The sequence below is a fragment of the Panonychus citri genome, unplaced genomic scaffold (assembly GCF_014898815.1).
Source record: "Panonychus citri isolate SS breed McGregor unplaced genomic scaffold, ASM1489881v1 Contig00004, whole genome shotgun sequence".
Taxonomy (NCBI): Eukaryota; Metazoa; Arthropoda; class Arachnida; order Trombidiformes; family Tetranychidae; genus Panonychus; species Panonychus citri.
Window position 1 is genome coordinate 1 of NW_026515409.1, and position 26,484 is coordinate 26,484.

The 26,484-nt window shown below is 31.0% G+C and overlaps 4 protein-coding genes and 1 pseudogene across 5 annotated transcripts; 3 read left to right on the top strand and 2 right to left on the bottom strand.

Moving 5' to 3' along the window:
- The first annotated feature begins 419 nt into the window (after positions 1-419).
- Positions 420-17,810, top strand: LOC128388634 (histone deacetylase 4-like). Of its 2 annotated transcripts, XM_053348065.1 has the most exons (7): positions 420-1,416; positions 3,230-3,282; positions 4,057-4,272; positions 11,613-14,109; positions 14,197-14,345; positions 15,299-15,431; positions 15,553-17,810. In XM_053348065.1, exons 1-7 carry the CDS (start codon positions 1,016-1,018, stop codon positions 15,599-15,601), a joined length of 3,498 nt encoding a protein of 1,165 aa, XP_053204040.1. In that variant the 5' UTR covers positions 420-1,015; the 3' UTR covers positions 15,602-17,810. The 2 variants fall into 2 exon arrangements, with proteins under 2 accessions (XP_053204040.1, XP_053204047.1); XM_053348072.1 differs by lacking the exon at positions 4,057-4,272.
- On the bottom strand, positions 8,921-10,846 carry LOC128388671 (doublesex- and mab-3-related transcription factor DM-W-like). Its single transcript, XM_053348101.1, has 4 exons — positions 10,565-10,846; positions 10,254-10,454; positions 9,813-10,058; positions 8,921-9,715 (listed from the first exon to the last, which is right to left on the bottom strand). Exons 1-4 carry the CDS (start codon positions 10,641-10,643, stop codon positions 9,678-9,680), a joined length of 564 nt encoding a protein of 187 aa, XP_053204076.1. The 5' UTR covers positions 10,644-10,846; the 3' UTR covers positions 8,921-9,677.
- Positions 17,811-18,554: 744 nt separating the features above from the next.
- LOC128388651 (ADP-dependent glucokinase-like) lies at positions 18,555-20,730 on the bottom strand. Its single transcript, XM_053348083.1, has one exon. The coding sequence runs from the start codon at positions 20,302-20,304 to the stop codon at positions 18,766-18,768; it is 1,539 nt and encodes a 512-aa protein (XP_053204058.1). The 5' UTR covers positions 20,305-20,730; the 3' UTR covers positions 18,555-18,765.
- Positions 20,731-20,836: 106 nt separating this feature from the next.
- On the top strand, positions 20,837-22,900 carry LOC128388661 (adenylate kinase-like). The gene is made up of 3 exons (XM_053348090.1): positions 20,837-21,363; positions 21,881-22,048; positions 22,137-22,900. The coding sequence occupies exons 1-3, from the start codon at positions 20,980-20,982 to the stop codon at positions 22,356-22,358; spliced, it is 774 nt and encodes a 257-aa protein (XP_053204065.1). The 5' UTR covers positions 20,837-20,979; the 3' UTR covers positions 22,359-22,900.
- LOC128388330 (integrin alpha-4-like) lies at positions 22,788-24,993 on the top strand (annotated as a pseudogene).
- Positions 24,994-26,484: the final 1,491 nt, after the last annotated feature.

Sequence of the window (26,484 nt, forward strand, 5' to 3'; positions counted from 1 at the left end):
TCGCGAAAAGTTTCTTCAAGTTGACTGAAGTTTTCAGCCCACCGCCGCTCGAGGATTGATTTAAGAATCACCATCATGGGTACGTATGGGATAAGGAAATGAGAAAGTGATTATAAAATTATTGTTCAAGTGAATGGCGGTGGACTGAATAATAATTGTTCGTCTCTTGTCAGATCCCATTCAACCTTCTCTTTCTTTTTAGGGTCGATGGACCAATGCTCTTGGAGTCTAAGGCGATATTCCATTAAATGGATCTCAAAGACAATTGCAAAGTCGTATTCGTGTTGCACTTTTATCCATCAAACTGTCACAATTTAATCGACATCAAGCAAGTGTCGATCTCTGGTGGAAATTATAAGAACTCGAATTTTTTATTCGAAGATAAAAAGAAAAGGAAAAAATATTAATAGGGATCAGTTATCCATTCGTTTGAACAACAACAACAGTAAATTAGAAAACATGATGAGTTAAGGCTACTTTTTGTTACCTTTAGACAGAATAGAAGAAAGAGATTTCGATCATCATCTTCTTCTTGTCTTCAACGTTATCATCATCATTAATTCCCGTGCAACTCTCACTTTCTAGTCTTTCGTTTCGTTTTTTCGCCTTTTTATCTTCTCTCATCCTCTCTCATTTCCCTTACTTTTCTCTCTCTTCTCTCTCTCTCTCTTTCTCTGTTTTTCTCCCTTCCATTCGCTCAATTTGTATTTATCTTACTTTCTCTGTTATTTTCTCTCTCTCTCTCCCTTTATTTATCTCTATTTCTCCCTCTCTCAATTTCTCTCAATTTTTCTTATCTCTTTTTTTTCTCTTTTCTTGTTCTCCTGTGTATGTTTCGTGTCTATGTTTCTGTCTTTCATGATTGTCACAAATCACTCTTCATCTGTCTAATTTCTCTGTCTGTGTTAAATCATCCCTCATCATCTTCATCTTCATTTTCATTATCATCTTGGTCTTTTTCGTATTCTCTATCGTCATCTTCACCTCTTTCTGTTTCTCTTGTTTCTTCAACTCAATGTTTATCAAAGAGAAACATAAACACAGTGCCATTGCCTCTTCGGAGGTTAAACAACGCCTGCAAGAATTTGTTTTAAATAAACAGCGAGAGGCTAATCAACAAAAACCACAATCAAATCAACTACCACCACAACAACAACCTCAACCACAACAACCACCACCAACATCCCAATCACCACAACAACAACATCAACAACAATTACCAACACAAGTATCGACATTAGCACAACACCACCACCACCTTCAGCATCATCATCACCATCAACCACAACAACCTCATCGCAATGCAACCGGATCAGTGTGTAATTCAATTACGGGAACAATCAACAATGGACAACCACCGGGTACCTGTAAATCCTCCATAACCAATAATTCAAATCAATTCGTACACCTTGCTTGGTGAGTCTCTCTCTCTCTCTCTCTCTCTCTCTCTCTCCCTCCATTGAGACCACTTATTCTCTCATTTATCATCTCCCTCGTATTACAACACCAACATTCAATAATATTATTCTTCAAGATTTTGCAATGAATCCACTTCTATTTACACAGATTGACATAGGAAAAAGAAAGTGGGTGCAAAATTGTTCTGCATGGGAAACATGCTATTGATATGATTTTATTAAACACAAATTATACGCATATGATATTTTCTATTACTATTATTACTATCATTGTAGGTTAATTTGTTTCCTATTAGTAATAGATATATTGATTTATATGATATTCCAAACAGAAAACTCAATAGTTTCTCTCTCTCTCTCTCTCTCTCTCTCTCTCTCTCTCTCTCTCTTGTTTTCTTTCTTTCTCACTTTCCCTTTTATATTTCCACCATTTTCAGTTATTTCTGTTGATTCAATTCTTGTCATTTTAGTTACAATTCATTTTTAGTATTTACACCATCATTAAATATCATCATTGCTTTTACAAGATGGTTACACTCTCCCTCCCTCCCTCTCTCTCTCTCTCTCTCTCTCTCTCTCTCACTTTCTCTCTCTCTTTTCTCCCTCGTCATCCATTTTCGAGATTCTTTCTTATTTTATTGATCTAATATAAATTAGGCTATCATGAAACCTTAATTCACAGAAATGATTAACAAAATTTTACATTTGATTATCATCTTGTTCATCGACATGATTGTTGTTTTTTGACCTTGTTTCAGTTTAGTGATTCCTGATTTTGATTTGATTTGATTTTTAGCTATTCCTTATTACTATTATTATGTTTACTTATTCATTGCTATTTGTTTATGTCCATTGACAGGGCTGTTTACATGTTAACAGTTTACAATTACGTTTAATACTATTTGTATTATTGATTGTTTGATATTATTATTTTTGTCTAAAATTTATCGTCAATCATTTCAGTTTATCAAATGTTATTAATTTATAATCTAAAACATAAAGTAATCAAATATCAAAAGAAATTGATGGAAACATCATAATTACAGATTAATCATGTTTATTATTAAATGGTAGTAGTAAAAAGTGAAAGATGATTAAAACTATCATTTTAATTAGAATCTCTTGAAAAATTGTAATTGTTGACGAATATGATTTCATAACAACAAAAGTGGATTCGATATATATAAAAATAAATGGTGTTAAGAGGTTAAGGGGAAAACTCATCTTCCTCATCCTCATGCTGTTTTAATAAAGAAACATTAAGCTTCCAAGAAAATGTTAAGAAAACATTATTAGATGAATGCTTTTTTTAGCCTTGGAAGATGAAGATCGTAATGATGATACACTTTGAAAATTGTCCATTGGGTTGGTTAGGGTTAAATTTGGAAACATTTTCAATGTTTAAATATAGTTAGTTAATTGTTGATCCATGGAAAGTGAGAGTAAATTGAATAACAAGGAAGTTGACAGTTACTCGCCAACACGTTTCAGTGTTTCTTTCATGTATCTTTCCTTTTTCTCATTTACTATTTTCATTGAATTTATCTCCATTATTATTAGAAAGATGATCATCTCCATGTGATAATCTAGGTGACCTAGAGAGTTTATTCAATTTGACAAAAATAAACTTTGTTGTGGGAGGAAGATTAAACTATTAGGAAGAGATAAAGTGAGAGATGATGATGATAATAATAATATTATCTTCAACGATGGTCATCTTTTTTTTATCCACATAATCTTATCCAATCACTTGTTCCCTTTCATTCAATCACAACTAATTCCTTTTAACTTATTTTCTTTTACCACCATAGGAATCCAGTCTCTGGAAAATATGAAGAAAACTTAAGCACCTTAAGGAAAACAGGTAAATATGTTTTATTAATTGAAACGTAGGTGTTGATGATGATGAAAACAACTGTGATAATTAACCTGATTACCGTTACAATAGAGACAATGATCCATGTATCTTTCAAATCACCCTCATCATCATCATCAGCATCCTTTTCACATTTACAGTTATGAGTATAAAAATATACTCGTAACGTTGATATTAAGTGTGTATATTGAACAGAAAGAGTCAAGTTATAATTGGCAACTTAACAGAATAAGAAGATCGAGTGAAGATGCAAAGAACGACAACTTTGAAGATGATGAAGAGAGAGAGAGAGAGAGAGAGAGAGAGAGAGAGAGAGAGAGAGAGAGAGAGAGAGAGAGATGAAAACGTCATTATTGTCAAGGTCTTTCTACAATTTTCCTTGCAAGTTAAGCAAACATTAACATGCATTTAAAAAAAGCACCAATTTAACTTACATATAATGTTATTAATATAATAATGATAATATTATTAATTGCAACCACATCTACAATGATAATTACAATTGCAATTTACTGTAACAACAAAAATTTACACCTTGATACACTTTTTGTTTTTTTATATACTATGGTTGTATTTTCAATGCTTGATAATTTTCCTCCACCTCAGCTCATCCAAATCCATTATCAGAATCAATTATCCCTTGTTATGTGATTTAATTGCACAATTAATTAACTAATAAATAACTTCTCTCTCTCTTTTTCTCTCTCTCTCTGTGCTTCTGTACTATCCTCTCATCATAAATTCATCTTGAACCATCAACAGCTTCCGAACCTAATTTAAAAGTGCGATCAGCATTAAAGCAAAAAGTTATCGAACGGAGAAGTAACCAATCACCTCTTCTCAAACGTAAATTACCTAAAAATCGAGGTCGACATGGTCCAATATCGACTGGATCATCTTCCCTAGTGCATCAACATTCCTTGTATGGATCTATCACCGAAGGCTCAGCTTCGGCTCCTGTTTCCGCATCATCATCAAGTATGCATGAAAAATTAATCACTTCTATTTACTAATTACAATTAATGACAATTTCACAACACGATACATATAATCCTTTTTTCATATTTCATATGTATTGTTTATCATCTCTCTCATTCTCTCTCTGTCTTAGTCTGTATCATTGCCGAATGATACACATCTAAATATAATTCATCTCTCATGCTCATCATGATGATTTTTCCTCAAGAAATTCTTGTCAAGGTTGTAAACTTCAGGCCGATGATATTTTGCTTATGATTATCTTTATAGTTTACTAATTAACAAGACTTTCTCTCTGATTCTAATTGAAAATCATATGATTCAAATCAACAAGTAATCAATTGACTCAAAGTCAGTTAGAAATTATCATCATCAACATTAATTATGTTCCAATATTTTTCCATTATATTAATCAATATTATACTCTCTTGTTGATTAATATAATAATAACATTTCTCTTTCATTTATTATCAGCTGACATGATGATTAGCCTCATAGTTTCGAACAATAATTAACAGTAATTATTAATCAATTAGTGTGATTATAATTTTTTGATCATCACTTTAATCGTGAAATTTTCTCTCTCTCCATTAATATGGTTCTTTGACTTTCAAGTTCATCATTATATCTCCATGATTACTCATTAAACAGTAACAATTCTGATGAGTATTATATTTCTTGAAGATAATCAAGGAAAATAAAAAGAACTAAATTTCCCAAACCAAAATAGTTAACTGATACAGCTTTGAACATTTAAATTGTTTAGCCTTGATTACGAAAAAAAAATCGAAGTATATTTATATCTTATTACATTTACAGTTATAATCTAAGCTTGAAAATCGCTCTGCTTGTATTTTAATCACAATGATCAAGTTATTTTCAGTCTAATATCCTCTTCAGCTGATTTAAAATACTCACTGAGTTTTCAGGAGGAGGTGAAGGTGGAGAAACTTAAATTAGAACTATTTTGGGATAAACTTGACACTCTCAAGGTTACAGATCATATGTTTCATATTCACAGTGATGATCATTTTCAGATAATCAAATGTAAACAATAATTTACCAAGAGAAACCAGAATCACCTTTTGGAGATGAAAACATTAATTACTATTACGGAACTTTACTGTTATTGGTTTATTGTTTATTGTTTCTGGTTATTTGGCTGTTTCCTGCTTTCTGATAATCATATGCCCAATTTCGTCTAATTTTTAATCAACTGATTAGTTTATTAATCGTTTCTCACCTGAAATTTTTCAAAAAAAAACAATTAGCTAGACGATAAAGTCAATTAACTAGCAGAATCAGTTTTCCCAGTCGATCCATAACTCTTCATATCGATAGTAATTAACTCCTGGTCATAGTGAAATCCCTTTACCAAAATAGCAAATGAAAACAAACAATTACAATTATGAAACTGGTTAATGATTAATTTTTATCAATCAAATCGCTAAATACTATAAATTGAAACAATAGTCAATATTGTTTACAATTGTTGTTCAGAGGAAAATGATCCTCATCATTTTACAGATAAATCCTTTAAAGTAAAATGATTATTTTGATGATTGGACAATTCCAACATCATCATCATCATCATTCTGATCATTTCAATTCTTATATTGTTTTAAAATTTCAAAGTTTCTCCTTCCATCATCATCTTTATCATGTGTTTTTAGAACTTTTTACTTTTCGTCAAACATCATCATCATCATCACCATCTTCATCTTCATCTTCATCATCCTTATCATCATCTTACATGTACTATCTTTTGCCTCTATTTTTATAAATACAAGCAAACGTCCTTGAGCGATTACTCTGTTTACCCATAAATTGTTGCAAAAATGGGATAAACATCATCATAATTATAATCATAATCATCATGCTCATTCTCATTGAACGACATTGAGCTTTTTTCCTTAGCATTTCAATGCCTCAGGCTCAATCAGAATTAAAATATTATCGTTATCATCATCAATATAATCAATGATTTCTCACATAAGCTAATTTACTAGCAGCGCTAATTACTAATTCAAAATTCAACAATCAACTGATTGATTGTTTTTCCTCTGTAATTTATCATCACATCACTTTTATAATTAAGGTGAACGACTTTAATTGTGTTAATTGTTGAACTTTAATAATTTCTAGTAATCAATTAACAAAATTGACTTTAATCACAATAAGGTCAAGAAAAAATTTTCTTAATCTTGTTTACAAAAAATCACTAACTAATTATTCAAGTTAATTTAATGTTTTTTTTTTAATTTACTTTCTAATGATTATCATCAGTTAATTATTTTTTTTGTTGTTTTCAACTCTTTAATTTTTCTCTTCTCTTTAAATTTCATTTTCATTACAATTTAATTTTCTTATCAGCGTAACAATTTGATTCTCAGCATCACCATGATTACAATAACGATTGATTAATTTTAGAAAGTTAACTTGATTACCTTGATTTTGATTCTAAATTTTTTTCTGTTTCCTTATTTCCATCTCAATTATACACATACACTTATTTATACTCTATCATTATTGTAAGAAATTAATGTGTCATCAATTAACTTGATTATCACATTTCGTTAAGGACGTTCAGACGAAACAATCTCAACGTTGACAACGAAACGATAATAAAAACGAGATGAAGATCAACTAATAATATAAATATTCTGATTATATATTAATAGTATTGAGGGAAAAAAGGTAATAGAATTTAAATTGTAATTATCTAACTGTAAATACTTAACAACAGAAAAGTGAATTACAATTAAAATATTAATAATAAATTGGAAATGTAATTTAACCAAACATTGACATTGAAAATGAAACATTGTTACATAATTGAGGAATCAGTTAATTGTCTTGATTATCATAATTAATTATTAACTGTAGTTTATTTTAAATAGTAATTGTTGTTATATTATGTATCGGATTTTAAAGTAATTATTTTAATCAAATTTTTAAATTGTCAACCTTGAAAATTGTAAAAAAAAAGAAAACAATTTGATACTAATGCTTTTTGATTAACAATTTACCTTGATTATTTTTTCAGTTTAGTTAATTTGTTTTGTGATTCAATTAATTGATGATTAATTATGATTTGGTTTTGTGAATTAAGAGGAAGACTTAATAATGATGATGATTGAAACAATTTGATTTAAATTGCATCGGTTTTTTTTTGTTAAATCATCAGTTAAGATTAATTGATTTACAGGTTTGAGAAAATGTTTCCTTTCTTGATTATCTTTATTAGATTTACGATTAACAAGAAAACAACTATAATTAGTTAATTGTAATCAGAAATCATCAAATAAGTGCAATATGATTACAATTAGCTAATCAACTGTTATAACAATTGTTTGCAAAATCTAATACAATTATAAATAACTGAAAAGAAAAGTCAACTCACTAATCAATTGATCGTTAAATTATCAATGATTATCACAATCAACTAATTCTCAATTGGATTGTTAATCATGACCAATTTTCGATTCAAAATAGAAAATTAATTTTACGTTATTTAATTTCTACATTGATTATTGTTTTGATGATCAACTTATGATATATTTACCTGTTTCTCGATTGGCCAATAATCATAACCTTACCTTGATTAGATTTGATATTTTTGTTCATTTTATAATGATTTAGTGTCTTTCTCATTCATTATTGTTATTATCATGATTATTATTACTTTTATGATTGTTTCTTATGTGAGCATAAAAATAATACGAGAATTGTAATATTATGAGAAACTAAAAATACATTTGACATTGAAGTTATTGTTACCATGAAGTATTAGATATTTTGTCTGATCGTTTTTCAAATATATCATTTTAATTTATATTTTCTCGTCTTATTGATGATATATTTTCCTATCCATTGATTTGTTTGTGGCTTCGTCCTTATCATCATAGTTAAAATGATTATATGCTGATGATATTTTCGCTCATTTCTCTATGGACATTTTCTTATTGTCTTCCTGTTGATTGTTGATGTTTCTCTCTCTCTCTCTTTCATTGCTTGTTGATTGTTGTTGATCATGATGAATCCATTGAAAGATAAATACCTGTTTTCATTTCTCCATGGAAAGAAAAAGTAGCAAAGAATGTTTTTTTTTCACTCTAACCTCTGTTACTATGTATATTTCAAATTGAAAGCTTCATTAATCCCATCGGTTTTTCAATCTCTTTCGTTAGTTTCTTTCTTTTTTTCTCTCTCTCTCTTAAAAAGTAGGTCAGGTTAGGTAAGTTGTTATAATAAACTCTATAAAAACCAGGATTTTTACTGGTAAAAAGGTAGGGAAAAGTAAGGTTTCTCTTTCTTTTTCACTGTTACACTCTGTTCTGTACTTGCCTCTACCATATCATCAGACATTGATAATTTAGTTTCTATTTATAACTTTCAGTGTTGTTGCTGCTGCTCAGGTTCACATATACATAGACATTTATACACATACAGAAAGATATAAACATGTACATGAACATGCATATACTCATAACAATATTATAAAAGAATGAGATTGAAATGATGATGATGATGAAAAAAGAAGTAAAATGAAGAAAAAAATCTATTGATATAAACTTTTCTCTTCCTATGATGATGACAAAAAATATGATGGTGATGATGAAAAACAATTACACCAACATGAAGAGTATCTTCCTTATCCTTGAGATTTATTGTTTACATTATGGCTACATGATTAATACAATTAAATAGATAAAAAAAAATATCATATCTAATTGATGAGAATGATAATTAATAATTAATAAGTTGAACAAGAGTCACAATGATTTTCCTTTGATTACAATCATTGAAATTAGATTGATATTTTTTTGTCCTTAAAAGGGGAAAGTTAATTAATTTCATTCCGAGTGATGTGACCTTAATTGTAGCCGTAATTATAACAGATAATTTGATTAGATAACAGGGACGCAGATTTTAATGGTTAAGGTTAAAGACCAGAGTAAATTGTTGGTTAATTGCGAATTGAGAAATATGGAAATTTGTTCCTTTTGCTTTCCAAAAAGGGGTTAACACAATAACAACACTTTCGTTTTCTTTTTTTTGATTTTTTCACAAAATAATCAAGATTAATTACGATGCGAGTTAATGCTTTGGATTTTTTTCGTCTTTTGATTGGACATAATATCAGGACCGATGAGTAGAATCAATAACAGGGTACATTCATTTGATGAACAATTGGATTAAAAACATTGACACAGAAATACATTGAGAAAAAAACAGACTAAAAGATAATAACCAATACAAAAAAAAAATGGGAAGAATTTGTTGGCTTTTGATTAGAACTCGGTCTTTGACCGTTATCAGTTACACATTGATCTAAGATCCATTAAAAACAAATGACATAAATTATTGATTAAAAGGGTTTAAAATGTTGATTTGTTTGGGTTCTAGTGGAAGTTTAACTTCCTTTCTGACTTCTTATAAACTGTAAGAAATGATAGAAAAGACAGAAATAGAAGCATGATTAGAAAATTGAATTAGTTGTTACAATTCAAACAATTATTAATGAGTAAATTACTTACTTTCGATAATATTGTCATAAACAGAGTCGTTAGTAGCTTCTTCGAGGTCTTGGACCATAACTACCAAACTATGAAAGAGCATATCGTCTTCTTCCGTGAGTCTCAATTCTTCACGAAAGAAGTGTAGAAGATCTTGAATATTAGAGTCAACCACTTCATGAGGGATTGACTTATCAACGGGTGATTTACTCCTGACTTCATCGCCCAGTTCAGCCATATGAGTAGTGAGCTTGTCACATTCTGTTTCTAAAAAGAGAATCAAGAAGAAATCAAAAGAAAAAGCAATCAAATTAGAAATGTAAAATTTATCAATAATAATAAGAGAGTATAAACAAAGGGAAAGAAAAGCTAAAAATTGAATAAAACCTTGAGTGAGAGAAAGAGAGAACAGAAAAGAAAGGGAAAGAGTCAATTCTTAACTCTTTTTTTCTTTATTCTTACCTAATACTGTCTTTTTGCTCTTTTTGTTCTTCATGCGTTCATTGTAGATAGCAATCATGTCTGCTTTCTTACCAAGCCTGGCTTCTTCGGCATTTCCATTTCTTTTGATATATTGCATATCTGCCATATACTCTTGTCGTTCTTTAGTTTCAATACATTTGCGACATTTACAGTCTCGATGCTTACAATGTCGCTTATGCCCTAAAGAAAAAAAAGAAGAAAAAAAAGAAGAAAAAAAAATGCGAGAAGAAAAATATTAACCCTAATGTCTCATTGAAAATGGAAGAAGATTAAAAATTTGTTAATCTTACCTTTGAGTAAAACTTTGATTCCGTGATTCAAGCATATAGCACAATTAGGTTCTCGTTTCTTTTTCTTCTCGTCATTCATGATAGTAGATGATTATAATTAAAATAAATATCAAACAAATATTATGGCACAATCAAAACAGAAAATTAATTCTTAACAAACACAACAATCAAAGCGACTCAGTTATTGGAAAAAGACTCGAGCGCCTCCACTGGTTGTGTAAAGTTTTCCAACTAACGTGAATTGTGAAGAGCTGAATTTAAATAAACCCTAACTCAGAGTCTCTTCTTGTAACCAGAATATAAAATTACATTTGTAACAATTAGAAGAAAATTAATCATTCTAATGAAATTAATTAGCTGATGGAAACAAAAAAAGATATTCTCTGTGTATTTATGACGAATGGATTTACTGTTTGACTTTTCTTTCTTTACCATTGGTCTGTTGTTATCTAATCTTAATCTAAACTAATTGAAATCGTTTCAAGTTCCCAATCAATTGATTAGCAATTTGTCCACATCCAAGTGATAATTAAAGATAAAGACCTAATGATGAAAATGATGAAAAAAAAGTTCCCATTGTGTTGGCCTGTATTTTTTTGTTCTTCATGTTTTCTGGGTCTTGGTTCCTTGTGATTGTTGAACCAGAATTTGAATGTTTCTATTCACTTTCTCTCTCTTTCTATTTTCCTCCTTTTTCATCCTTCTTTTCCTCTCATTTCATGATGATCATGCTGATGAAAAGTATTATAAATATAGAGAGAACACCAAGTACATGAAGAAGAAGAGAAAAATATTCTCCTGAACCTTTTATTCCTCTTTCTCTTTCCATGTCTATTTATACATTTGGCCTTTTCTATTTATAGTTCAATCTATTTTTCTCTTTCTTCTTGCCTTTGGTATTAATCTGAGTCTTACTTATTTTCTCTTTCTTTTTCTCTGTCTATCTTTTTACTTCTTCTTCTTCCTTTGATGCTGTTGTTCCTGTTATTTTCTTCATCTTCTCCATCCCCTCTCTCTCTCTCACTCACTTTTGTTTGCATCATCTCAGTGATACAAGAAAATAGTCCACCAACAAGTCCCTATGGAAGTTCATCGATAAAACCTTTGGATTCAGATAATTCAGGGAATTTGCTTTCTCATTCTTCGCATCCAGATGATTGTCATATAACTAATTTTATAACCGGAAATCATATTGACAGGGGAGGAGGAGGAGGAGGCAGTGGGAATGGTAGTCCTCCATTGCATTCGTCGTCGCTTCATCATTCGGGAGCCATTCTATCACATTCTTATGTCCATCCTCATCCACATCCAGCCACCACTCATCATGTAGCCTCAATCGATGGTTCAATTGGTCATCCGACGATAATTAAGTCAAACCATCGTCGATTAGGACGAACTCACTCAGCACCTCTTCCTTTAGGTCACCTTAAACTACATTCAGCCTCTTCGTCACCCGTCTCATCACTTACTACTTGTACCACATCTTCATCTCCCTCTGACCATCAATCGTCAACACCTCAACAAGTAACACCTTCATCATCATCCCAACATCATCGGAATCTTGTTAAACAACATATTAGGCAAACGGTGTTAACCCGAGCTTCAAGTAAACAACAACTTCAAAGTCAAAGTTTCGAAGAGGAAACAGAAGCGGCAATTGCTCAAGATGATATGGTTGATTCACCGCTGGGGGCTATGGGAGTTACATCATCTTCCAGTGGAGTGGGAACTATGGGATCAGCAGCATCTACACCTCCACTAACAGGATCGATATCCAATTTACCTGGTGGAAGCAGCATTCCAAGTCGAAAAGAAAGAATCAAACGCCAATACTCACAAGAAGCACCACCCACACCGGAAGAGGGAACATCTTCTTGTTCAATAAGTGGAATTGAGTCAAGTTATTCAATCGATTATTTAGCTAGTGGGAGTGGGTCAGGTTCGGTTGGTTCAGCGTCGAGTGGATGTAAATCTCGAGAAGCAACACCAACCGAATTGGGAGGAATTGTAAGAACGGGAAGCGGTGGAAATGGTAACACAAGTGGGGGAGAACCGATCATGATGAAACAATCGAGTCATGAACGGGAAGCATTCCTTGCCCAACAACGGGACTTGATATCACCTCAATTGCAAATGCCCCCAATTCAAGATCCCGCTTTATATGAGCAAATTATTTATCAACTTCAACAACAACTCATTTTATTTCAAGGACAACAACACAGTCAACCCTCCCCTCCGAATCATCAATCCTCTTCCTCACTGCACCATTCAAATTCATCCGTAATAACATCACATCCACACCATCCCTCACATGGACATCCACTTCCACCTCCACCACCACCGCCACCACCTTCCACTGTTGTTACTCATCATCACCCTCATCATCCACTCCATACAATATCATTGCTTCCAGAAGGAAATCAATATCCACAGATTCTTTCTCATTCCCGTTATCCATATTACGACTCAACTCGTCCACTTTCCCGAGCCTCATCAAGTCCTTTTGTAGCACTTAAATCATCGTCTTTGGAAAAGTCGTCATCTCTCTCACCACCAATTAACTCTAGAAAATCAACAACAGGCTTAGCCTACGATAATCTTATGCTCAAACATCAATGTTGCTGTGGAGATAATTCCTTCCACCCTGAACACTCTGGTCGATTACAATCGATTTGGGCTCGTCTCCAAGAAACTGGTCTTGCCTCAAGGTGTGAAAAGATTCGCTCACGAAAAGCATCACTAGAAGATGTCCAATTATGCCATTCAGAAGCTTATTCCTTACTTTTTGGAACTAGTCCTTTAAACCGACCAAAACTGGATGCCGCCAAATTGGCCGAGTTACCGATTAAATCTTTCGTTATGTTAGCCTGTGGTGGGATTGGCGTCGATTCTGATACAACTTGGAATGAGCTACACACCGCATCGGCTGCGTTAATGGCTGTTGGCTGTGTATGTGAATTGGCCTTGAAAGTTGCTCAAGGTGAATTGAAAAATGGTTTTGCCATTGTAAGGCCTCCAGGTCATCACGCTGAAGTTAACCAGGCGATGGGATTTTGTTTCTTTAATTCCTTGGCCATTGCAGCTCAAATGATACGAAAAAAGCACAACATGGAAACTATTTTAATTGTTGACTGGGATGTTCACCATGGTAATGGAATTCAGCAGATTTTTTATGACTCATCTCATGTACTGTACATTTCACTTCATCGTCATGATGATGGTAACTTTTTCCCCGGTACCGGTGATCCAACTGAAATCGGTATTGAAGATGGAACTGGTTTCAATGTGAACATCGCCTGGTCCGGTGGAATATCCCCCGAAACTAAAGGTGACGCTGAATATTTGGCAGCTTTTAGGTCAATTGTTTTACCAATTGCCAAAGACTTTGATCCGGAAATTATTCTGGTCGCTTGTGGGTTCGATGCTGCCGCTGGTCATCCACCACCATTGGGAGGTTATCAAGTGTCACCAGCATGTTTCGGCTGGATGACCAAACAATTGATGAAATTAGCTAACGGAAAACTTGTCTTAGCATTAGAAGGAGGGTAAGTGGTGACTTGTTTTTCCTTCTAACAATTTGAAACACAATCAAACTGACCATTTTAATTGTTCACTTATTGTTAATCTTTCAGGTACGATTTACCTTCGATATGTGATTGTGCCCAAGAAAGTGTAATGGCCTTGCTCGGGGATGAGACAACTCCTATTAATGACCAAGAGCTCAATCGACAGCCATCTCAACAGGCCATTGATACACTTAAAAAAGTTATTAACATTCAAGGTAATTTAAATTTGGATTTTAATTGTTGTTATTTTCTTGTTTACATTGATTAATGTTTACTTACACTTTACCAAGTTTCATGATTATATTGTGTTTAATTTTTGATAGCAATTTACATCTAGAGGCAACTTTAATTGCTAAGGGTTACAAATGATGATATTCTTGTTGTATAGTTAATTTAAAACAAAAAAAAATTTGATTGTAAATTTGATTGAGTTGTAATTTAGTGAATAAGTAAATTACATAACTTGATATTTTACATTCATCTTAAATGATTTACTTTATAAACAAGTTAATTATTTTTGAGGATAACAATTAATAGCAAGGTAATCCAGATTTTACAACAATTTGAGGTTTCACTTAATCAAATTAATTTTAATTTCTTTCATTGATAATAACCAAAAATAATCAAAATCTAGTTCACCTTTTTGATTAAAATTGCTGAATGGAAACAAAAATAAACAACCTTGCAAATTGTTATGATTTACACTTTAATCAACATTAAAATGATTAAGATTATCAATGATTATAATTACAGTTAATCTGTTTATGTAATAAACAAATAAATTTTAATCATTATGATAATTTAAAAATACCGTTAACATTTTGTTTATCTGATTGATTATCATAATATTTAAAAAAATCATTTAGAAAGTGAAATTAACCATATTGATTGAAATTTACCAGCAATTAAATTCAATAATAATAATCAGTTAATTGTTTTAAGATCATCATATAACCTTGTTTCATAATGAAACTTTCATTTAACATGAAACAATTTACAATATTTCTAGTTTCATTATGATTAATTCAAAATTAACCATGGAACAATTAACTGATTTAGTTTAATGATGACTTTTCATTTTCATCAAATTTTCTTTTGTATTCAATTAATCATTAATGATACATTGTTTCTCTTTAATTGTGATTAAATTGTCAATTGGCTCAAATAGCTGCTCATTGGCCTGTAGTTAAACGTTACGCTCATCTCATTGAATGTTCACATTTGGAAGCTCAAGAAGCCGATAACGATGAGTTCGGAGCACCCGCCTCAGCATTGGCCTCTCTTACCATGAAGCATTTAAAGTATGTAATTAACGGTTAATTGTTGAACAAAATTAACTAATTAAAATGACAAACCTTTTTTTTTTCTCAATGAACGATCAAATAACTAATTGTTTATTTCTGTTTCTTAACCAACAATTAGTTCTCAACCTTCAAGTGAGGAACCAATGGATCAAGATGTGGATAAATGAAAATCTTAATCAACCAAAGTGATAGAAGCAATTAAAATAGAAAAGAATCTTTGTCAAAATTATAATCGAAAGTGATGTTTACACCATGATGACAATTTTGATTGCGAAAACAAATTGTTATTGGTTAAACTTTTTTTCATTTCTAAAGAAACCAGATTATAATCCAAAGGGAATATTTCCATTGCTTTAATTAACGATGACAATGATTAAATTTAATCATGGATATTAAATGAAAGACAACAAGGTGACACTGATAATAATCATTTCATGTGCATCATCATCATTGTTATCATTCATATTGTGTTGATTAACCAGACCCACTTGGTATGAAATCCACCACCACCACCACCTCCAACCACCAACCATCACCATCGTCATTATCATCAAGGTACATTCATATACGTAAACCGCAAGGTACACCAAGCAAGAAGGATAAAGATATTAATGACAATTAATAGCAACAATTAACCAACCAGCAAGTTTCTCATTGGTGAAAAACTGATCATCAACAACTACAAACCATTCACAACCGCACCCTCCAAAGATCATCTTATGCCAAAACACACACACTTTGCTATATAATTAATAATATTACTATTGTTATTATTATCATCATGATTATAATTACTTTTATTATTATTGTCTAATGTTTTAATTTAGATAATGATAATATTAAGACAACCTCCACTCTTGTTTAACAACAATCCCCTTAATCTGATCATCTATCAATCTACTACTCTAATCAATTTTAACTATTACCTCTATTTCCGTCTTGGTCAAAGTAATTGAAGCAAACAAGATTGACCCAAGAAGCCAATTAATTGGCTAATTAATATAAATATGATATTGTAACAATAACTTAGACTCGTAATTCGTATTAAGTGTTAATCACTGTCTCTCTTTCTCATATACAAAAACAACCAATTAGAAATACAATTAGCTAATTGTTAATAAGAAATCTTGTTTGCTTCTCTCTCTCTCCCTCTCTCTCTTTAATTGTCACAGTTTAAAAGTTAAATTACCAATTAATCTTTATTGGTAATCAAGATTTGTAATCTTAATCCTTTGAGAGACAAAAAGCTCAGTTAATCCTGCTAATCAAAATTTTCTACCCACAATTAATGATTAGCAATTCTCAATCAATCGGACCATATTTGTTACTTTATAGCTTCACTGTTAAAAATTGTCACCCAAAATCCATAACCAATCAATACAATAATGAAAACAATTTAAGTCAACAAAAAATTCACAACCAAATAAGAAACATAATTAACACTCATGGAAACTTGTTTACATATTATGCTATTTAATAAGAAGATAAAAAAAAACCAAACAATTATAAATATTATAAGATAATATCATACAATACAATTAATATATTAATCTATTGCTACAATTGATTGTTAATTAGCCTTTGGTTTTCCAAGAAAAAAAAGACAAGAATCTAATTCAAGTTCATCTTAATAGCCTTTGCCTTTCTCTTACACTCCCTGATTGTTTTCCTTAATTTGATAATATAAACTTAATTGTCTTGCCAGAAAAACTTTTCTCAATGAAGAATCAGAAAAAGTTTAAAATTGTAATTGAAATGAATCAACATCGAGATGAATGAATCTGCTGAACCCTCAACAACCACCAAGGAATCACCTTTGCATTTGACTAATTTGTTTAATTACAATTTACTTGAAGACAAAACAATGATTTGCCATCATCATCCTCATCCTCATCCGCATCCTCATCTAATATACATATGATTATATTTTGTTTCTTGTCTCTTTGTTCAATGTCAATACCTTGTCATCTATTTCCCACTCCCACTCTCATCTTGACACCACTTCCACCTCCACCCTGAGCATCTCATCATTTTCTGTATCTTAACTCATATTTTGTTTCTGTTTATCTTTTTCGTTCATTTCTCTTGTTTTCTTGGTCGATTGGCTTAATTGTCTAATTATCATTTCTATTACCATAATTATTATTATGCCAAAATTGTTAACAAACAAATAAGATTTTCTAATCATTGACACACACCTCTGATGATAATTAATGATGAAAAGATGATCAAGACTAAATTAACTAAGGAATCAACCAGTTTCTCTAATTATTTTACAGTAAACTTTAAGTTATTTTGTAATTAACGAAATGATTAATGTTAAATTTTTGTTCCCTTTGTAACAATCATCAACATAATTAATTGTTTTCGACGTTATCGATATTTTTGTTTTCCTTTCCTTTCTCCTTTTCTTTTATTATTTCTAATTGTTACAATTAACTTTAATGTTTACTGTAAAATTGACAGAATCACAATGCTAGTCATTGATTAATAATCTATGATAATTATTACGATTTCAATATAATTATATAAATATAAATATTATACATAAATGTAATTCAGTTTAAACATTTCGATTTCTTTCATTTTTCAATCAAGATGATTTCGAATCAACAATTTATTTTTAATCATCACAATTAGACTGCCCTTACCTTGTTGATCATCTGATTGTTTATTTTTTTCCTCATTACCTAATTGACTTTTTTTCCGCTGTTTTGTTTTATAAGAAAATACAATTAATCAATTTCCGATTCCAGTCATTTTTTTCTTAATTGTTTTCTAATGGATTACAATTAACCAATTGTCTCTCTCTCTCTCTCTCTCTCTTCTTAATATTAATGTAATATAAATGATGAATACCAACATTGTAAACAAACATTATATTGAATTTTCCTTGATCCGCTTTTCGTCCATAAAGAATCATAAACTGATAAGATTGTTAATTGTTTTCACAACAAATTAACTATCGGAGTTAATTGGGTTTTATTATCAAGATTTTTTCCGCAAATTTTATGTTCTTTTCATGACAGTGGGATAAACTTTTAATCCGAAATGAAATGAGAGTGGATAAGCTTTGTTTTTTTTGGTTCCATGATCAATTACAGCAATTAGAGTAATAAATAGAGATGAAAATAATGATTAGTATTAATCGATGGTCAAATTGTTGTTGGTCTTTTTTGACTTGATAAGAAAATATCGAATCAATAAATAATGTGGAATATAAGTCTCCTTTGAATAATATTACAATTCTTGTTCTAAGCTCTTATCTAAAGATGGGTAAAGATAAATTTCGTGATCAAATAATTAGATGGGTCATATTGTTGCCTTTTTTTTAAATTTGAAGTACAAGACCAGCGGCGGAAACATTATCACCTCCACCTCCAGTTTGTAAAACATTGGTGCAAACCAGAACAGGAGCCACACAGAATTGAATTTTCTGCTTGTTATCAAGAGTTTCTGACCAACAGGCTACTGGAACATTTGAATTGAAAACTATTCGTTGGATGTTTTGTTTTGAACTTCGTGTTGTTGAAAATGATTCATCCATGATTAGTCTCGCTTTCGCTGAGTCAATCTCATCAGATCCACATGTATGCCGATGTGAAGTAAGAGCAGCTTTAGCAGCGGCAGCAGCTGAATTTTTCCAATCAGAATTGGCATGAACTAGTATTGCTTGGAAAGCTAAAGTGTGAACATGAATCCGACTAATCCGACCATTTGTAAAGGAAAACATGGCCTCGTAAATGTCCCTCATTTGATCCAAAACTGTAGCAACTCGAGGATATGGATCAGAGACCAGAGTTAAATTGCCAAAGGTTAACATTTGATAAAGATTAGGTAATTCTTGCTCATTCATTCCCAGCGAGTCAACATGGGGCAATATCAGTTGAATAATATCACGAAGGATAGTTTCGTCTGAATAAGATGCCATTTCAAAATGAAGTTTGGTCTGTTTATTATCACCACGATGCTTGAAATTTTCTTTAATGTATGAACTAACTTTCTCCAATCGAGAGCGTTTCTTTTCACTATTTCCTGGATAACCTTCCATCATTTGTAAGCCTCCGATAACAAATAAATCAGGTTGAAAGTTATTCATTTGTCGGTGAAATATTTCCAATGATTTGAGAAGAGGATTATTATCATCATTATGTACAATAAAACGATTCGCTCTTGGAGATGAGTAAAGGTCTAACCAATTCTCTCCAGTTGGATATTCAATTAAAAGATGAACATCATCGGTTTCCGTTGAAGGTCCAGCGATGGTTATACTTGAGGTCAAATATTTACTCAATTGAGGTGACATATGAGCTCCAAGTAAGATATTTTTGATCCCTTCTTTAGCCAAACGAGAAGCCATAATTGGTGCATTACCTCCAATAGATTTTAAAATATCACAGGTTTCACTAATTGAGACAAGTTCTTTAAATAAACTTTGATTGTTAATGTACCTTTCAGCTGCAGCTCCATGGTTAAAATAGTAAGCAAATACTTCGAGAAGTTCATCTTTATCATCAACTGATACATGGTGAAAAGGATTAACTGGTGGTTTATGATGATTTAAAATTAAACATCGAGAAGGTACAACGTAGTCAAGACAAGCTCCATAACCAATGGCAATTTTAGCATTAACATTAACTTGACCATCTCTTTCAATAGCAAGTAAACTATTCAATGTATCCACCAGCCGCTTCTCAATTGGCCTGAATGATGAAATATATGATTGATAACAAAAGGCAATAAATAAAATTAAAATTGGTATCGCTAAAAATGATTTGGTCCATTGACGTTGTTTCGATTTTGCATGATAAACATCAGCCGATTGTTTCTTTTCAGTTGAATTGTTTCCGAGTTTGTTTTCACTAGTCATCTTTTCCGGTTTTCTGGTTAGTATATAAAGTTTATTGGTCTGAGAATATTTTTTCCAAAACAAAAAGCGAAAATATCAGCAAACCAAAACGACTAAAGTAAAACAGTAAAGGATAGGAAATGAGGCCAGTAGATGAGGTACTTTTTTCTCGTAAAAATTTACAGATTCATTTGGTGATAATTGAATCAAGGTTGATTACGTTGATCAGTTTTTGTTTACCATCGGCAAGGAGAGTCAATGGATTAGAAGCTGGGTAAGGGTTAAGGAGAGAAACAAAGATGAAAACCCAAAGAATTGTTTCAAGTTACGATGATACACTTTTCTGATCAATGATGAATCTCAATAAAAGATGGCACAATTTAAATCAATCGAGTATTACTCATGAGAAAAGAAAGAATAGAAAGTTGATCGATAATCAGAAAGGAAAAACAATTAAACTGAAAGATTAACATATGAGATAAACAAAAGAACAAACGTCGATTCACTGCGCCTCTGGTGGAAAAGAAAAGAAAACAACTTAAATTCTTTTCCATCTGTTGGATTGACTTTTTTTTCTGGTCTTTTAATATTCTAGTTGATTTGGTTTCCTTTTTTGATTGTTGGGTTATTTTTCTTTGAAATTATTGTAGTAATTGTTTTATTTTTTTTCTATTTTGTGATTGATTCGCGTTGAAGATGCCACCATCTAATTCTAACAGGGAATCAGCTCCTGATTTTAGTGATCGAGCTCGTGCAACATTTGCTTACCAGAAACTCTATTCCAACCGAAGTGGGATTAATGCAGTTTTCCTTGGTCCTCCTGGTTCTGGTAAAGGAACTCAGGCTCAACATGTTAAATCAACTTATGGTGTTTGTCAATTAGCTACTGGTGATATGCTTAGAGCGGAGGTTTCATCTGGTTCAGATTTGGGTAAATATGTTAAAAATATAATGGATTCTGGTAAATTGGTTGATGATGAGCTGGTAGTTAAACTGATTGATTCCAATCTGGATAAACCTGAATGTGGGAATGGATTTCTTCTAGATGGATTTCCACGGACTGTTGTTCAAGCTGAGAAGGTAATTTAACTTGAGTAATAATTGACATTGACTTGACATACAAGAGACAAAAGAAAAAAAAACAAGTCAAAACATGTAATACATGTAAACATCAACAATCTAGTGTAGTAATTATACAAAGGAAAATGATCATTTTTTTGGTAATAAGTTTCAGATGAGGATGGAGATGATTTTGATTTAAACTGATCAAAGATTAATTGTCTTATTATTTACCCAACTGTAGTTAACTGGTGCTTATGTGTGTATTGGTGAAAATACATTGGATTCTATGTTAACTTTTGATCAAGTTCAAAATATATCTCCAATCAAATCAACTCTTAGTGATTATCGAATCTTTAATCTCTGTCTTGAAATTGAGGCACCGACTTTAGATTTTAATCACCTTGTTATATGAACATAGGAAAACGTTATACTGGAGAAAATCTAACAATCATGACTCGACTTTTTTTATCTCGTTCTCTTTTCTCATTTAACTTGATTTTAATCTAATCATCTCTTTGTTTCCTTTTATTTTCAGTTGGATAATTTACTAGAGAAAAGAAATACTCAGCTTGATTCAGTTATTGAATTTAAGGTTAATGAAGATTTACTTGTTCGCCGTATTTGTGGTCGTCTTATTCATCCTTCCAGTGGTAGAACTTATCATGAAGAATTTTATCCTCCAAAAAAAGACATGATTGATGATGTGAGTATCAAATTGTTAACATTATTGTTTAATTCGAAATACTAATTCTATCTATTTTACTTCCTTGTTGGCTCATATATTTTTACAGGTAACTGGTGAACCTTTGATCCGTCGGTCTGACGATAACCCGGAGGCATTGAGAAAAAGACTACAAACCTATGATGATCTTACCAAACCGTTAGTTTCTTATTATATCAAGAGAGGAATCCACTCTTCAGTTGATGCTGATCTTAAACCGGATCAAGTTTTCAACCAAATTAAATCTGCCTTCGAAAAATCCAAGATGAAAGATCAAGTAATTTTCATCTAAACAACAATTGATTAATCTCCCATTGGAATCCAACACAAATAAAGCTCCTTAAACTTTCCTGTTGATAATTTTGATTGTTCATCTGAAAATCATTCAATTGAATTTTCACCTTAATCCAGTGCAAGGAATTAAACAAACGGCCGTTGCCATGATGATGAGAATGAGGATAATTATGGCAATTAAATTCCTCTCTCTCTCTCTCTCTCTCTCTCTCTTTCTAAATTTCTTTACTTCGTTTATGTTAATATTTTAAGTACAAATTTAATGCAATTAAATGTTGTCTACCTGTTGATTTAAAAATTAACCAGCTAATCAACCAATTCAACAACAAAAGGGACTCAACTAATTATTCATGTTAAAACAATTAAACAAAATGAAAGCATCATAATCCATGATTAATTAAGCAATAGATTGGTTTACCTTTTAATCATGTCAGTTATCTTGAATTAATTAAAATCCAATAGTTAATAAATTGTACACACAATCAATTGTTTTGGTATAATATTTTAATCAATCAAATAAAACAAAAATTGTCTTCAAAATCAATCTAATCTAATCAATTAATTTCCTTTGCTGGTCAACAGATTAACAAACTAAATTAGATAATCAGTTTGACTTTTCACAAAATTTAATTTCTCACTCACTTTGATCAATGTCTCTTCCCAATCACCATTAACGTTTTCCTCAGGATTTTAATTAAGTGTTTCTCTAATCATGATTTATCTCAATTCATTTGAATTTTCATGTTACTAATTAACTTTTCTTATATTGTTACAATTAAATTTGACACTGATCATGCAGTTATATTCAAACCTCCTAAAGTTAATCACAATCACCAAGCCTTTGGATCATCTGTTGCTATAACTAAATCAAAGGACAGAATTAGGTAATTTTGATCTGTTAATTGTTTACTAAATTAAAGCTACATTTGATTAACTTTTAGGTTTATCATTGGAGCTCCTAAAGGTAGTTCAAATTTAATTACAATTCCTCAAACTGGATTAGTTTATTCCTGTTGTTAATGATAACTGAAATCATCAGAATGTAACGAAATTCAATTAGACTTAAAAAGTAAGTAAGTTGATCAATGATCAAAAATCACAATTAATTGATTTCTCTTGGTTAGATAATAGTAAATTGGTTAAAATTAAGACTCCGTTCACTTCTGGGATGAATCTTGGATTAAATTTAGCCGTTGATCAAGTTAACAATTTAATCACAATCTGTGGTCACCTTCATGCTTACAACAATCAACAACCAACGGGTATTTGTTTCCTAGTTGATACAATTAACGATAAATTGGTGAAAATATTATCACCTCGAAGCAGAAAATGTAAGTAGACAAAGTAATTAACAATAAGATTTGATTTAATTACAATTTTCTACCAAACAATTTAGCATTGACTTCAAATTCAATTAAAAAAACGTCATTCAAATCTTTGCAATCTCATGAAATGTTTGGTTTCTCATCGACATTCAATCACAATTCTGATTCAATTGTATTCGGAATTCCTGGTTTTGATATTTTCCGTGGAGCAATATTATCACTAACCAACAATTTAAATCACCAACAATCAGCAAACATAACAGTAAACACAATTAAAGAATTGGATCAAGATTCTTACCTTGGTTATTCATTAGCAACTGGAATCTTTTTCAAATCGAGAGTTGAGTTAATTGTTGTTGGTGCTCCAAGAGGAAAACAATTAAAAGGCCAAGTAAGTTTAAAAATTATCTAATCAAATTATACGATTAATCAACAATTATATTGAAAATTATATTAGGTTATCATCATGTCACCAAATTCAGATGATTATTATGGTGAAATTATTCAAGATCTAGATGGTCATCAACTTGGTGAATATTTTGGTTACTCAATCCAATCAATTGATTTGAATGCTGATGGTTATGATGATTTACTAATTGGTGCACCTTTTTATATGCCTAAAAATAACCCAAGGGGCGATTGTGGTCAAGTCTATGTTTATTTCAGTGATGGTCAACAATTAAATGAGTCGCCAATCACCATTGATGGAGATTCACTTTTCGGATCTCGATTTGGCTCATCATTAGCAACAATTGGTGATTTTGATTCTGATGGTTTTAATGGTAATTGGAAATGTTATATGATTTTATTATCAACAATTAACTAAATCAGTGAATAAATTTTCTCTCTTAGATTTTGCTGTTGGAGCTCCACAGGAAAATGAAGGATCAGGTTCCGTTTATATTTATTCTGGTTCCACAATTAAATCAAGTAGAAAATATTTCCAGGTAAATGATACGATTTATAGTTGATTGATTGTTGATCATATGCTAAATTGTTTTTTAATTTGATTCTTACAATTCAAGAAAATCGATTCCTCTAAATCATTTGGATTGTCCAGTTTTGGGTCCAGTATTTACTCAACAATTGACGTGGACAACGATAATTGCCCTGACCTTTTAATTGGCTGCTCCATGTCCGATGCTGCCGTTTTATTAAGATGCCAAAGTTAAATTAGACTATCACAATTAACTGATCAACTTTATTGTAAATAATTGTATTTAATTGCTTTTAATTTTCAATTCTTCTTCGTCTTCTTAATCATCCAATTATAGCCATTAATAAAATTTATTTAATCTGTTTTGTCTTAATAGACAAACAAAGTTAATTGTGAATTTTGTCATTAATTTTTACTCATTAATTGGTGTCTTTGGTCACCATCAAGTCGTAGCAACAATTATGAGACAATTAATTTAACCATGGTTACTTTTAATCATTTTTAATATGCTAATAGAGGATACATTGGGTTTGTGATTAACTATTCATTGATAATCAACTTAATTAGTTGATGAAACTCGATGGATTTAAATGAAATCAACCAAGCAAATTAGGTTATGATTAACCTTGACACTGACCTTGTCCATATTCAACAATAAATTAGTGATCAATAAAAGATAATTATCATTTACATGGCATTAATATTAATGGTTAATTGTTAATTAGAAAAAAATTCGTAAATTAGTTAATTGTTACCTTTGTCTCTTTCCTGATAATCATTGTGATGACTTTTTCCCTTTTGGGTTAATTGTAATATGATTATTTTGATCAGTCTCAGTGATTGTTGTACATAATTGTGAATTTGTATCAACTTGGAAACAATTGATTTGATCACTATGATAATGGCTGTAAATGTAATGTTGATTACATGATTTGGATGATCAAATTGATTAAATTGTTTCCCTTCTAGAGGTGAGAATGGATTAAACTGTGATTAGCTAATTACAGGCGATCCAGTTTAACTTGAAAATAATTGCTCTCAAACGGACATCGCACACCGAAAGGATCAATATGAACAAATCGATTTAACCCTTTTCTTTAGTTCCATCGATATTTTCGAGAAGAATGTGTTTGAATAACTCGTCAGAAGTTCGAGTTAAATCATAAATAGTATTTGGGTCGACATTTCTTTCAACACCGACCAACGAATATTTGATTGCTTGGAATGGTAATCGCCTGATGAACTTTTCGTCGATTGTAAAACAAAATTTCTCAGGGAATTTATATGTTACTCCCCAATCGAGGAAAAAGACTTCAACCAATTTCTCTTCAGGCAAATGTTGAATCACTTTATTAATTATTCTAGAAAATGATTTTGATCCTGAGTTCTCAACAATTCCAATACCAAGACAATTCTCGATAAATGCTTTCATCGGCGTAAATTGTAATTTAGATAAATCTTTTTCGAAATTTTTTTAAGCATTTGAAATCAACTGAATTAAACTTATCAAGTTAATATTTATTAATATTATGATTAATAGATCGGAATCTCTTTTGTTTAATATCAGAAAAAAAATCGAAATTGATTTTGATCTCGAGTGGATTTGAATTGATTAATTGTTGATACTTTTGATTTACGAAGCAATTAAAGGTGATCAATTTCAACTTTTCATGGTTTGTTAATTGTCTAATTAAGTATCTACAATCAAAAATAAATTGAAAGTCACGAAGCTCAAATAATCAGTTAAGTTTAGATCTTCAACAATTACAATTAATTTCTTTGATTGTGTGCAAAGTTATGATCAAATTAAATAATTCATAGCATTCATAAATCTCAAACAAAGCATAATTAATGAGAGATTA

What these genes read in the sequence shown, in the direction of transcription:
- LOC128388634 (XM_053348065.1), top strand. Translation starts at nt 1,016, where the DNA reads ATGTTTATCAAAGAGAAACATAAACACAGTGCCATTGCCTCTTCGGAG. An exon ending in AAAAGTTATTAACATTCAAG is followed by an intron (nt 14,346 to 15,298) that starts GTAATTTAAATT and finishes TGGCTCAAATAG; the next exon opens with CTGCTCATTGGCCTGTAGTT. An exon ending in CTTACCATGAAGCATTTAAA is followed by an intron (nt 15,432 to 15,552) that starts GTATGTAATTAA and finishes ACCAACAATTAG; the next exon opens with TTCTCAACCTTCAAGTGAGG.
- LOC128388671 (XM_053348101.1), bottom strand. Translation starts at nt 10,643, where the DNA reads ATGAATGACGAGAAGAAAAAGAAACGAGAACCTAATTGTGCTATATGC. An exon ending in AATCAAAGTTTTACTCAAAG is followed by an intron (nt 10,455 to 10,564) that starts GTAAGATTAACA and finishes TTTTTTCTTTAG; the next exon opens with GGCATAAGCGACATTGTAAG. An exon ending in TTATGACAATATTATCGAAA is followed by an intron (nt 9,716 to 9,812) that starts GTAAGTAATTTA and finishes CATTTCTTACAG; the next exon opens with TTTATAAGAAGTCAGAAAGG.
- LOC128388651 (XM_053348083.1), bottom strand. Translation starts at nt 20,304, where the DNA reads ATGACTAGTGAAAACAAACTCGGAAACAATTCAACTGAAAAGAAACAA.
- LOC128388661 (XM_053348090.1), top strand. Translation starts at nt 20,980, where the DNA reads ATGCCACCATCTAATTCTAACAGGGAATCAGCTCCTGATTTTAGTGAT. An exon ending in CTGTTGTTCAAGCTGAGAAG is followed by an intron (nt 21,364 to 21,880) that starts GTAATTTAACTT and finishes TTTTATTTTCAG; the next exon opens with TTGGATAATTTACTAGAGAA. An exon ending in AAAAAGACATGATTGATGAT is followed by an intron (nt 22,049 to 22,136) that starts GTGAGTATCAAA and finishes ATATTTTTACAG; the next exon opens with GTAACTGGTGAACCTTTGAT.